Consider the following 12,488-nt stretch of genomic DNA (forward strand, 5'->3'; position numbering starts at 1 on the left):
GCTCCGCGCCCCGCTGCCTGCGCGCCCCACAGCCCCGCGGGACGCTCGGAGGGCAGGGCCCGCCCCGGGCCGGCCGCTTCCCCGCGCCGGCTGGGGACCATGTGGCTGCTCCTCTCGGCGCTGCTCTGTCTAGCCGCGCCGGGGGCCCGCGGGTCCTTCCGCGGGAGCGACACCTTCTGCTACATGGAGGCGGCGGGCACCGCGGGCACCGGGTACCTGAGCTTCCTCAGCCGGCGCTCGGGCGCCCTGGCCCTGGTCCAGAGCGCCTGGGACGGGGCTGGGCACCTGCTCGCCTGCTCCATCCGCGAGGAGGCCTGGCTCACGCGCCTGTACCGGGAGTCCTGCGCCAAGCGCCCGCGGAGCAGCCCCCGGAGCCCGGCGCGCCAGCGAGCCCTGGACAGCCTGGCCCAGCAGATCCACGTCTGCAGCCGGGCTGAGCCCCTGGCGGCTGGCGGGGCCCGCGTGAGGAGAGCGCCCGTGGGCGAGGAGCGTGGGCGCAGGAGGACCCGGCGGGGCTGGACCGTCCCAGGGACGCTGTGGTGCGGAGCTGGGGACTCTGCAGGGAGCCTCAACGAGCTAGGTAAGAGCTGCGGCGCTGCCGTGTCCCCCGTGCCGCCAGCTCCCCCGGGGCAGAGCTGGGACCCTCCACTGTGGGCAGGGGGAGCCGGCAGGGCCCAGGCTCAGGCCAGAGGCTGGAATGAGTTGAGGGGGTTAAAGAAGCTTCCTGCATTCGCCCTGGTGGTGCCCCTGTGGCACACGCCTGGGCCTAGGGTGTCTGGGGAGAGGGAGGCACCCCCAGCCCTCAGGGGGCTGCCTGGGCTCCTCGCCATGCTGCTGCAGGAGCTGCCTGCCAGAAGGGGCTGGATTTGCTGTGATTCAGTGGCTCTGGCCTAGCTGGGCTCCAGTGGGACCCGGAGACGTGGGCTCCGAGCCTGGGCTGGACACCGGGGCTACCTGCCCCTGAGCCAGGACAGCTCAGTGTCCCTCACTCTGGTCCCCCCAGCCTGCGAGCCTCTGTGTGTGACCCCCGCAGGAGGGGTGTAAGTAGCTGCGGGAGCTGGTTCAAGGCTGCTGCATTCCTGAGCATGGTGACGGTGCCCAAGGTGCCCCATGGGGCCAAGACATTCCAGAGGCTACTTGAGGGAGGCCCTAGAGGAGCCCTAATGGGGCCAGCACAGAGCCCCTGCCCCTGCATGTCCAGCCCGGGGTGGGTGCTGATCCCTGCTGGGGCTCACGGCCAGTGTGTGTGACAATAACCCCCCCTGCAGGTCCCCTCCTGCCTCGCCCACAGGGGGCAGCAGCGAGGGTGCTGGGGCCTCTGCAGAGTGTTGCTTTGCTTTGCTGGGCACTGCTGCCCCAGCTCCCCCTCAGCCTCCCGACCCTCCCCTGCAGGAATCTTCCAGGGCCCAGACTTGTGCTGCCGGGAACACGACCAATGCGCAGAGCAGCTCTCTGCCCTGGAGTACAACTACGGCATCCGCAACTACCGCCTGCACACCATCTCGCACTGCGACTGCGACACCAGGTGAGCCGGGCGGGCACGGCAGGGCTAGCCTGGTGCTGCACCAGCTCCCCAGGGCAGAGATGGGGGCTGTCAGCTCAGCCACTGGGGAGCTAGTGTCTGTATCGCAAACCCACCCGGGCACCAGCAGGCTTAGGAGACACCTAGAGTGGGGGGCTGCAAGTCGGGATTGAGGAGCATCAGCAGAGCTGGGGGCAGTGAGGCCCGCAGGTCCCCTCTGCCCATTTTGCATGGCATGGCTGAGAGCCTGCAGCTGTGCCGTGCGGCTCCAGAGTGCCTGCCCCTGCTCCAGTGTCTGGGGTCAGCGGGAGGCCGGCTGGAAACGGCTCAACTCCCCAGGTCCCGTGGAGGCACTGGCAGACCCCGGCTGCCCCTTTCCTCGGCGACTCCTGGTTCAGGGGCTGTTCAGGAGCCTGGCACTGTCACCTCACACGCCCAACAGAGCCGCTAACCGGGGGTTCAGCGCGGGAGGGGGCTGGGATTGGACAGCAGCAGGGCTCCTCTGCAGTCCCTTCTGTGCCCCCGCTGCCCCCCTCGTGCCCTTTGTCTGAGCCAGCCCTTCCTCCCCCCGCCCACCAGCGTCCGGGCTGGCTGCCTTGTGCCCTGACACCCTCACTGGGTTGCAGGTTCAGGCAGTGCCTGCTGGGGCAGAACGACACCATCTCCAACATCGTCGGCATCACCTTCTTCAACCTGCTGGAGATCCCGTGCTTCGTGCTGGAGCAGAGCGAAGCGTGTGTGGACTGGCACTGGTGGGGAGGGTGAGTACCCAGGCTGGGTCCTGAGCCCTCGGCCCTGCTCACAGAACCACGCCCAGCATCTCTGGGGGCGCTCTGACCCCAGGGCCATCGGGCGGGGCAGGCTGGAGCTGCAGCCGGTTTACTCAGGCCAAGGTTCAGGGAAGCGTCTCTGGGCACTGTGCCCACCAGGCCTGGCTGCGTCACTGGAGCGGGGGCTGTGCCAGGTTCTCACTGGCGTGTCCCTGCAGTGCCCTTTGCTAGCGGTGCTGGATGCGCTAACGGTAGAACCGGGGCTGTCCCCAGAACTGGGCAGCGTTCCCATCCGCCCCTGCACCGCGGGCTCCTCTCCAGGGTGCTCCTGCGGTGTTGGCTCCTGCTGCACGTGACAGGTGCAGAGATCAGCTTCCTGGGGCTCCCATGATCTGCGTCAGCTCGTCAGACATCCCGAATCCTGCCAGAGCGCGTGGAGCGGCCACGGGCTAACGGGGGGAGCAGGGTTGGCTCAGGTGTGGGAGGCTGCGTGGGAATAGGATCGACGCTGCCTCTGGCGAGCTGGGTGCAGGGACAGGCCTGGCACCGGCTGGGGATGGCGGAGCCTCCACCTGCCCTAGGAGTGCCATGAGGTCCCTGAACTCAAGACCTCTCTAGAAGTGAGTCTCCAGCCAGGCAGGGTCTCAGCCAGGCTGCTCGCGGGTCGCACCGAGGAGGCAGGAGCCCCAGGGCGTGGGGTGGGCTGGGAAGGGAGGAACAGACTCGCCCAGCACAGGGTGTCCCCCGCGGGTCTGGCTGCTGAGGGTGGTCGGGGCACACGGGGACTCTACCAGGTGACTGTCCTCTAGTGGTGGAGGGGAATGGGGGGAAGACAGGTGGGCAGGGGGCAGACAGTGGGCCAGGGACCTGGGGTGGGGGGTGCTAGGCTCTGCTGCCGTCCAGCGTGTGGGTGATCACTGCAGAGCCCGCGGGGCGTCGGGGCAGAGAGCCTGGCCCTTCTCCCGCCCTGGACTGCCTCTGCCCCCCAGCTCTCCCGCTGGACATAGCCTGCCAGGCTGGGACTCCCTCGCTCAGCCAGGGCAGGCTCTGGGCAGGCTGCGGGCTCCCTGGCTGGCCCAGTGTGGGGGTGGGGGTGCTGTGACGAAGCAGCTGGGAACCAGTGAGGCGTGTAGGCATGTCTCGCTCCTGACTGGCTGCTGCAGGTGGTCCGAGTCGGCAGGTGGGACGGAGCCAGACGGCCCCACCCCGGCACTCCCACATGCTGGGGGCACGGTGCCAGCTGGGGCATGGCTATCAGGAGCTCCAGCAGCACAGCTCTCTGGGTGCCAGCTGGCAGGGGGCAGGCGTGTGGGTGTTCAGGGGAACCCCTGGGAGCAGAGCCCAGCCCTGGAGGGGGTGGGAGTTTGGGGGATGGCCTTATCTCACTCCCCCTCTGCTCCCCAGGTGTAAGCACTACGGCCCCGTAGCCCTGGCCCGGATAGTGCAGCAAAGCCAGTACTACTACGGCCTGCCCCAGGGGGAGACGGCCAGCGCTGCCACGCGCCCCCCAGCCAAGGGCAAGAAGCCTGCCAGGCGGGGCAGGAAGCACCAGAGGAAGAACAGGAAGAGGCCTGGGCAGGACAATGGGGCCCAGGGGTCACAGAGCCCCAGAGAAGATCAAAGACCTGTCACGGCCCCCCTGCCCAGGGGCCTAGGCACGCTGCCCCCTGCTGAGGATGGGGCCACCACCCCACACAGGCGTGCCCCAGACCTGGGGGGGCAGGAGCCACCACCCGTTACACTGAGGGCCTCAGAGCAGGGCCCCACGCCGGGGACTGAGCACCCACCCCCTGGTGGGGTTGGAACGGAGGGGGCAGGGCAGCCCCAGGACGGGGATTCAGCACGCCCTGCCCAAAGGACTAACTCGCCGCCCACCACAGCCTTGGAGCCGCGCCGCACCCCCACACCGCACCCACCCGAGCCGAGCCGCCGGGGTGAGTGAGGGCTCTGGGCACGAGGGTGGGGGAGCAGAGGGGCCTGGGGGGTTGCCGTGGGTTCTCTGGGGTGGCGTGTTGTGCGGGGGAACTCCCGAGAGGGCCCGTGCCCATGGGGGGTGTGCGCAGAGTTGGGTGCCTGTGGCGCTTGGCACAGCATTGTGCATACCTGGGCCCCTGACCCGCTGGGGGGGCTGTGATGTGCCTCAGTTGACCCTCAGCCCAACTCCCTCCCCCCAGCCCCAGCAAGGAGCTGCGGATGCTACCGGCGCCTTGACCAGTGTGAGCACAAGATTGCGCCCCATGAGCTCAAGTACCAGCTGCGCAACCCGGACTCCCGCACCCTGTTCCACTGCAACTGCACCCGCAGGTGAGTGCCACTTCCTCAGGCAGCGGGGCCCTCTCTAGGGCCAGACGCCCCGGGGGGCAGCTGGGTGGGTGCCCCATGCTGGGACTGGCACTGGCTGGCTCCGCTCGGAGAGAGAGGCCACGGGCCTGGTGCTGGGCCTTTTCCTTCCCACTCTTGCCCAAGCTAACCCTGGCTCCCAGGGACTGGGCCAGGCGGTCTCCGCAGTGGGCGAGGGGGAAGGGCCCTGGAGATGGGGTGGAGGTGCTGGGGACTCTGCAGGGGGCACTCGGTGCATGTCTGGAGGGGCGCTGGCCCATGCCCAGCACTGCCTCTCTCTGCCCCCAGTGGGGTCCCGCTGTGAGCTGTGCCCTGTCCCCACAGGCTGGCGCGGTTCCTGCGCAGGACGAAGGGCCCCAATGAGGTGGAGGAGGAGGTGCTGTCCGACTTCATCTCCGCGGCCTGCTTCGTGCTGGAGCCGCCCGGGGGCTGCGCTGACGGGGAGCAGCAGCCCAAGTGAGTAGAGCATCACCGCCAGGGTCTGCCCAGGCCAGGCTCAGAGCCTCTGTGCCCTGGGCTGGGGCTCGGGAGAAGGGTGGCATGGAGTCTCCTGCAGCCTGGGCTCCCGGGGTAGGGGTAGGGGTGGGGGAGGTCCCCTATGCTGGTACGTGGGTGCCGCCTCTGTTTGAAGATCCCCTTGGAGGTGCTGGAAGGGGGCAGCCCAGGCTGGGCTTGCAATGCAGCTTTCCCCCACTGGGTGGCAGCACAGGATCACCCTGCGCATAGACAAGGGGGGAGGGATTGGAGCCTGGATCTCCTGTCTAGTGGGGGGCACTGCTGGCATTGAGGGGCCCTTCCCCACCTGGGGCAGGGAGCCCCTTGCTCTGCCCAGCCCCCTGTCCCTCTCAGCTCCGGTTGCCTGCCCCACAGCCGCCCGGCAGCACTCAGCCATTAACAGTGGCAGTGCCATGGTGGGACCTGGCAGAAGGCACAGCCTGAGTGGGGCACATGGGGCAGGCTGGCCAAGCGGGGGGCTGGAGGGAGTGCCCAGGCCCAGAGGCCGTGGGAGGCTGGAAGAGAGGGGCTCAGGTCAGCTCCTCACAGCGTGGGAGCAGGGTGGAACTAAGGGAGCTGGGCCCCTGCCTTCCTCCCGCCTCAGCCCCATGGAGGTTGATTCCCCAGCAGGCTGAGGGCTGGCGTCCTCCCCGGTGCCAGCGGCCTGGCACTCCCTGGGCTAAGTGTGCTCCTCTTCTCTCCCAGCTGCATCGGGTTGGGCCGGGCCGTCCTGGCGCCTGCGCGGCACCTGCAGAACACGCTGGGGCGGTGGCAGGCGCGGCCCGCAGCCTCCGTCAAGGTCAAGCGGCAGGAGTGGGAGACGCAGGGCAGCCCCCCCAGACTCTACGACAAGTGTCTCCAGCTGGCCAGGGCAGCCCGGAGGTCAGGCCATCACCCAGCACCCCACTGAGGCCAGGGCACAGCTGGACGTGGGACCATGGAGCCAGTCTGTCTGCAGGGGGAACGGGGCGCTGAGGCCGTGGCCAGCCCTGCCCCTGCTCACCTCCAGCAGGGCTGGGAGACTGACTGTGCCGCAGGGCAGCATGGGCACTGCAGGGAGACAGGACCCTCCCAGCCTGGTCTGGGACAGGGGATTGGCTGTTCCCTCCCTCTCCTTCACCTGCTGGTGCAGCTGCCCCCTGCCCCACACTCCTGGGGGGTGGGCTGGGCAGGGCCCTGGCCCAGGCAGGAGCTCGGGGCGGGGAGGGGGAGGCCAAGGTGCTGCCTCCCCTCCACATTCCCCCACGGGGAGCACCCTGTCCAGTGCAAACGTCAAACAAGCCCTGCCTGGGGGAGGGGCTCTGTCCCTTGAACACTGGCCCTGGGGGGAGACGCTCCAGGCCAGGATGCTACTCCCTGAAGCTCTGCCATGGGGGGCACAGGGGGTGCCTCTTCAGGACTGCAGCCCAGGGGGCTGAGCCTCAGGAAACCAGCCCCACCCTGGGGGGAATCCCATGCCTGGGGGAGGGGCTGCTGCCGCTAGCAGTGCCCCCACCCGAGAGGGGCAGGAGGGCTCGGCTGTACCTCCTCTAGGCTGGGGCGAGGAGAGGGGTGAGTCAAGACTGCGGGGTGCTGTTCCCAGCCTTGCTGTGTGAGCCTGTTACTGCCCTGCCCAGGGTGGGGGGCAGAGCCCCCTCTCCCAGCCCTGGGGCAGAGCGGGCCCCTGACAGCTTTCCTACAGAGCCTATTTTTTTACATCTTTTCCCCCCTAACGCTGCAGCCCTCCCCCAGCGCTGCCCCTCCTGTGGCTGGGCCTGGGGCAGAGGGGGCTGTTCCGGCGGGGCCTGAAGCAGGCATGGAGCTGTGGGCCATGGGCCATGGGCCATTGCTCTGTAAATAATGCAGCAATAAAGTTTCCTTCATGCCTTGTCTCCTGGGCTGGGCTGCTGGGGCTGGGGCCCGGGGTGGGTCGAGCAGCCCCCGGCGGGGCCTGTAGCAGGGCCACGTCTCTGTCCCATCAGCCTCTTGTGCCTCCCCCCTCGTTCTGTGCCCTCCGTGGTACCCCGGCCAGGCCAGGCCCCCAGCAGAAGAGGAGTGGGGGAGGGCTGCCTGCAGGGGACTGTGGCCTCTTCCTCCCCAGGTCTACAGGGAAGGGCAGGGCAGGGCAGGCCAAGCCAGCCCCCACCCTGCACAGCGGGGAGGGGCCACGGGGAGCAGGGGAGCCAGGGTGTGCACGCGGCTGGGGGGCGAGCCAGGGGGCGCACGCGGCTGGGGGGGGGAGGTCTAGGGGAGTCGGGGCGCACACGGCTGGGGGGGGCAAGGGGAGCCAGGGTGCGCACGCGGCTGGGTGGGGGGAGAAGCATTGTGCACATGGGAGTGAGGGGACAGGACCTAGGGCCCCAACTTCCCTGGGGGAGGGAGGGAGGGAACAGCACTGACTTCAAGCTATCAGCCCCCCCCCCCCCCGCCCCGAAGGGCAGTGTGGGGCAGGGGAGCCCAGCTCAGGAAGGCCTCAGACGTGGGGCAGCAACTGAGCTTGTCTGCTACGTTGTGGGGAGTCAGGGCCCCCACACCTCGCCTGGGGCACCTCCTACCTCTGCGCTGCCAGCTCCAGCCTGTGTAGCTCCTGTGCTGAGGGTGGGGGCACTTGGGGTCCCCGCACATGCAGTGAGCTGCACCCGCGGGGGCCATGACCCCCACCACTGCACTCCCAGCACAGGGCGGGACAAGCGGCCGAGGCAGAATGGTGTGACACCCCCCCACCCCCCCGACTAGCTCCCTGGTGTGGCACAAAGGGAGGCTGAGCCATCAGGGACCACCTGTGCCTAGCACCCCGCTTTCACAGGCCCCCTCAGTGCTGGGCTGGGGCATGGGGGCTGGCACGGATTGCCAGGGGAGGGCCCCCTACTGAGCAACACCATGCAAATGCTGAGCCAGCCCAGGCCTGCTATGGGAGCAGTGCCTGAGCCTGGGGGCTGCAGGCCCCACTAGCCAGCCCCAGACCCCCTGCAGATACCAGTTCACCAAATCAAAGCACTGGGTGGGCACCTGGGGGTGGGTCATTTATTCCATGAGCTGCAATGTGGTAGGACCTGGTGTGGGAGCTCCGCCCTATTGACGAGCCATGGGCCCGGGGGCAGCCAGGCCCGCGCCCTCCCTGGCAGCTTTGGGTTGTTCCCTCCCGCATGGGCACTTGTGCTGCAGGACCAGGCCAGGCTCTGTGGTGCTAACAGCTGTGGGTCAGTGACCCCTCTTGTGCTGCGTGGCTCTGTCCTGTCCCCCTCTGCTCTAGTCTCCCCTCACCCTGTCCCTGTGCCCCCATCGCCCTGCCAGGCCCAGCCACGTGGGTCATGGCTACTGCCCCGAGTGACCCTGACATGCTCCCCACGCAGCCGCAGAACCAGCCCCCCCAGGGCCAGCGCTCAGCCCTCCTGCCCCTCTGGGTGCCTGGCACCCTCCCCCTTGGAGACACCAGCTGGGCCCCCACAAGGCTCCTCACACCTCCCTCCCTGTCCATGTTGTCGTCTGGGCCATGGGGCCACCCCACTGTCGCTCCTCTTCCCCAGCCTGCTCCGCGTGGGTGTGGGCAGTGGGCTTGGCCCAGCCGTGCGGCAAAGGAAAGCTCTGCTCCGGCTGGGCTCACCGCGCACGGGGGACTCAGGCTGCAGCCGCTCACAGCCAGCTCCCCCAGCCACATCCTGGTAGCCTCAGGCTGCCAGCCCTGCCCGCATCCCCTGGCATCGCCACTGACTGCTGCCAGGGGCCCTGCCATGCCCCGTGTCCCAACTCCCTGGCCCTGCTCATGCCCGACGGAGTCCGTGCGCTGGGCTGCCCGGGGAGCGCTGCCCGAGGCCCCGTCTCTGAGCGGATGGAATCGGAGCTGGGGCTCAGGCGCACATCCTGGGAGGGAGGTTTCACGGCTGGAACAGCGAACGCGGAGGAATGGGCACCAGCCCCGCTGGGGCGTCACTGCACTCCCACTACCGGGCCCGGCGGGCGGATGGCTGGGGGGAGCGTCCGTGGGCAGCGGAGCGTCCGTGCAGTGGCCGATGCCCGGGCAGCCCTGGGCAGGGCATGTGGCTCGTGAACGGCTGTTGCCTACGTCACACCAGCAGGGACGGATCACAGCGCACCTGGGGTGGCCCAGTGCGGGCAGGAGAGGCGGCACACGAGGAAGCACACGGCAAGCTCTACACGGGGATCATTGCACGTGGGCGCGCAGACGCCAGGCCCAGCAGTCACGGCGCGGTGCCAGCTGCTCGGCCCTGCATGGCTCCAGTGGCGGCCGCAGCCGGCGGGGGGTCCTGGCTGTCCCTGGAGCCGCTCCCCTCTTTGGGCGAGGTGCTGAACAGGTTGGCAGCCCTGGCGGTGGGGCTGGTGGGGCTCATCCTCCTGGCAGGGTAGCCCTGGTCTGCGCTCGCCCTCCTCGGGCCCATGGCCTGGTCGACAGTCTCCAGGCGGAGCGCGGGCAGCAGGCCGAGGGTCCTGGGGTTGGCCCTGGCCAGGGGGTTGTCGTCAGAGAGGCACCAGGTGCCGCAGGGCTCCCCCGCAGTCCTGTAGCCGGGGGCACGGCTGCTCTCCCGGTTCTCGGCAGCCCGCGCTGGCTCCTTGCTCTTGGCATTGGGCCAGGGCGGCTCCTCCTTTGGCAGCTGGATGCTGGGGATGTCACCCTTCACGGGGCGCCGGCTCTGCGGGGACGGGCTGCGGCTGGCCCCCCGCTCGCGGCTCGTCGGCCTCAGGATGAGCCCCTGGAACTTGGGGAGGCTGGGGCTGCGGCTCCGGTGGCTCTTCATCTTGCCGGGGCTGGGGCTGCGGGACTTGGGCGCCAGCAGGACCAGGGTGCTGTTGTCCTCCTCCTCGGAGCTGGCGCTCGAGCTGTCCGTCTGGCTGCTGCCCTCCTCCGAGGTGGGCAGCGAGATCTGCACGCCCACAGAGACAGTCAGCGGGGAGATGAGGCTGGCGCTGCCCATGGGGAGGGCGTGGGGAAAGGGGGTGTCTCAGGGCAGGCGGTATACCCGGTCCGCCCTCTCTCATGCCCCTCACCACCCCACACAGGGTTCAGCTGCCGGGGGGGGATAGACCTGGCACAGCACCACTCGGGGCAAGGCCAGCCCAACTTCTGTGGTGTCTGAGCAGCAGCTGGGGCCCCAGGAACCCCCATCTCATTCAGCTCACACCCCAGAGCTCCCCCCATCTCCTCTCCCCCACTGTGACGCCCTTGTACCTGCACCCCGCGTCCCCACCTGCATAGTGCCCCGCGGGAAGCTGCTCACCTGGAAGGGTTCTGTCACCCCAGTGATGCCGCTGTAGTTGTTGCCATAGTAACCGAGAATGTATTCGCCCTTCCCTTTGGGTAGCGCCTCCTCCGAAAACCCCACCTACAGCCCCGGCGAGAGCGAGGGGCCGTCAGGGGCCGTGCCACCCACACGAGACGGGCCCTGCAATGCACCCGGCCCACCCCCACCCCTGGCATGGCCGAGCACCCATCACAGTGCCCCTTGGCGTACCCAGGAAGCACGTCTGGCACCCAAGGGCGTTTCTAAGGGGACAGGCGAACGCAGAGCCGGCAGGAGAAGTGCCCTGGGCAGCGCCGAGAGAGCCTCAGGCGCTGGAGGGGGCATGACACTAGTCACGAGAGCAGGAGCGCCGAGAGGCCAAAGGGGCTGAGTGCCTGCTCGCTGGGAGCAGGGCATATTCCCATCGGGGTGCAGGGAGCCTGGCACCCAGGGCCCATGGGCACAGCCTGCAATGCAGATCACCACCACCAGCAGCCCTTGGCAACGGCCTGGCTCCTGCTGTGGGGCACCGAGTCCAGGCTCCAGCTGGCCTGCATGGGTTTGTGTGATCATCTACCCACAGGGCAGGGGCTGTCTCCATGCTGTGAGGGGCTGGCTCCACGGGCATGTGGCTGCCTCTCGTCACTGCTCCAGCCCCTGGACTGTCCGACAAGCTGCAAAGCCCCACACCTGGCCTCTGGCTGATGCTGGTTCTCCAGCTCCCCCCCCCCCTCACTCCCCTCCCCACACACCTGGCCTCTGGTACACAGCCCTCCCCCCCCACACACACATCTGGCCTCTGGCTGGTGCTGGTTCTCCAGCTCCCCCACACACACACACCTGGTGGCCCCAGCACAACTCCTCTCTGGTGCAGGATGTCCTGCTAACAATGGCTCCACCCAGCCTGGAGGGAGGCTGCCCAAGGCGCCATGGGCCGGGAGATCCCGAGAGCCCCAGGCTCTGTCAGGGATTGACGCTCACCTGGCTGGCGCAATGCTCGGCACAGCAGGGAGGGGGAGAAGACGGGGGGCTTGGTGGGGTACTTGGGAAGCAGAGGCAAAAGGAGCAGCCAGCAGGGGCCAGCTGGGTGCATGGCAATGAACGGGGGCTGTGCCATGCTCACACACCTGGTACACGCTGCCCTCTGGGTCCTCGTGTTTGGCCCACACATACGCCACGTAGTCCTTGTGGTGCCTGAAGCCCACCTGCAGGGAGAGACGTCCCCGTGGAGAGCTGGACGGGACCAGGCCCCAGCCACCCAGAGAGTGCCCAGTGCTGAGCCCTGCCCACCCATGTGCCTCACAGAGACTCCTAACCCCGCCCGCACCCCTGTGACACTGACCCCCCCGACCCCCTAATCCAGCCACACCGACACCAACCCTAGCACCAGACCAGGCCCAACTCTCGTCCCTGACCTCTAAGCCCAGGGTGCTCGATTCTGACCCCTAACCCCAGAGCATGCCTACCCCGACCCAGCCTGCTCATACCCCCAGAGCCAACCCTCAGCTCCCAGCCAGCCTCTGCCAACAGCCAGGCCTCATCTGGGGGCTCCATTTAACACACATGGGGCCAAATTTTCAGAGGTGCTGAGCACCTGCAGCACCCACTGCCTAGCTCGGCCCCCCACCCCCCGCCACAGCCCCAAAGTCCTGAGCTTTCAGAACCGCCAGGGTTTGCCCTCGAGGCACCTTGCGGGCTCTGAGCTGCGAGGGGCTCCCGTCCCCGTCCCCAACCCACGTACAAACAGTGCACTGGGAGACTCCCCTTTGGGCACAAGTCGCCCCCACCCCCCAGTCCCAGTCCCCAGCTGGGCATCCAGGAACCAAGGCACCCGAATCAGAGGAGACGCTGGCCCAGGGAGCAGAGCCTGGCCCCAGCGTGGGAAGCAGAGACCCTGGTGAGGGGTGCAGGGCGACGCGTGTGTCCCACACTGGCTGGCTGGGGCAGGCGATCCCTGCAGGCTGCTGGAGTCTCTCTGCCAGGGGATCAGGTTCGCAGCGCAACCCTTGGGAGCGTCCCCCGCAGCCCCAGCTCGGCACAGGGGGATCTGAAAGTCACATTGCCCCGCTCCTGCGCCAGAGGCCCTCGCCCTCCCTCCGCTGTAAGGAGACACCCAGGCGAGGTCCAGGCTGCTCCGGAAAGGCT

At 68.6% G+C, this 12,488-nt stretch overlaps 2 protein-coding genes across 2 annotated transcripts in view; one reads left to right on the plus strand and one right to left on the minus strand.

Moving 5' to 3' along the window:
* Nucleotides 1–6,796, plus strand: PLA2G3 (phospholipase A2 group III). Its single transcript, XM_039504414.1, has 7 exons — nt 1–580; nt 1,393–1,525; nt 2,149–2,283; nt 3,697–4,226; nt 4,467–4,596; nt 4,957–5,088; nt 5,833–6,796. Exons 1-7 carry the CDS (start codon nt 100–102, stop codon nt 6,035–6,037), a joined length of 1,746 nt encoding a protein of 581 aa, XP_039360348.1. The 5' UTR covers nt 1–99; the 3' UTR covers nt 6,038–6,796.
* INPP5J (inositol polyphosphate-5-phosphatase J) overlaps nt 6,744–12,488 on the minus strand; it is a 27,034-nt gene continuing 21,289 nt past the window's right edge. The window contains exons 11-13 of the mRNA XM_039504413.1: nt 11,471–11,548; nt 10,341–10,445; nt 6,744–9,986 (exon numbers count right to left, since the gene is read on the minus strand). Of these exons, the coding sequence (XP_039360347.1) occupies nt 9,306–9,986; nt 10,341–10,445; nt 11,471–11,548 (864 nt within the window). The 3' untranslated portion in view covers nt 6,744–9,305. The remainder of the gene's footprint in view (nt 9,987–10,340; nt 10,446–11,470; nt 11,549–12,488) is intronic.

The sequence above is a fragment of the Mauremys reevesii genome, linkage group 18, assembly GCF_016161935.1.
Source record: "Mauremys reevesii isolate NIE-2019 linkage group 18, ASM1616193v1, whole genome shotgun sequence".
In the NCBI taxonomy this organism is placed as follows: Eukaryota; Metazoa; Chordata; order Testudines; family Geoemydidae; genus Mauremys; species Mauremys reevesii.

What these genes read in the sequence shown, in the direction of transcription:
- PLA2G3 (XM_039504414.1), top strand. Translation starts at nt 100, where the DNA reads ATGTGGCTGCTCCTCTCGGCGCTGCTCTGTCTAGCCGCGCCGGGGGCC. An exon ending in CACTGCAACTGCACCCGCAG is followed by an intron (nt 4,597 to 4,956) that starts GTGAGTGCCACT and finishes CTGTCCCCACAG; the next exon opens with GCTGGCGCGGTTCCTGCGCA. An exon ending in GACGGGGAGCAGCAGCCCAA is followed by an intron (nt 5,089 to 5,832) that starts GTGAGTAGAGCA and finishes CTTCTCTCCCAG; the next exon opens with CTGCATCGGGTTGGGCCGGG.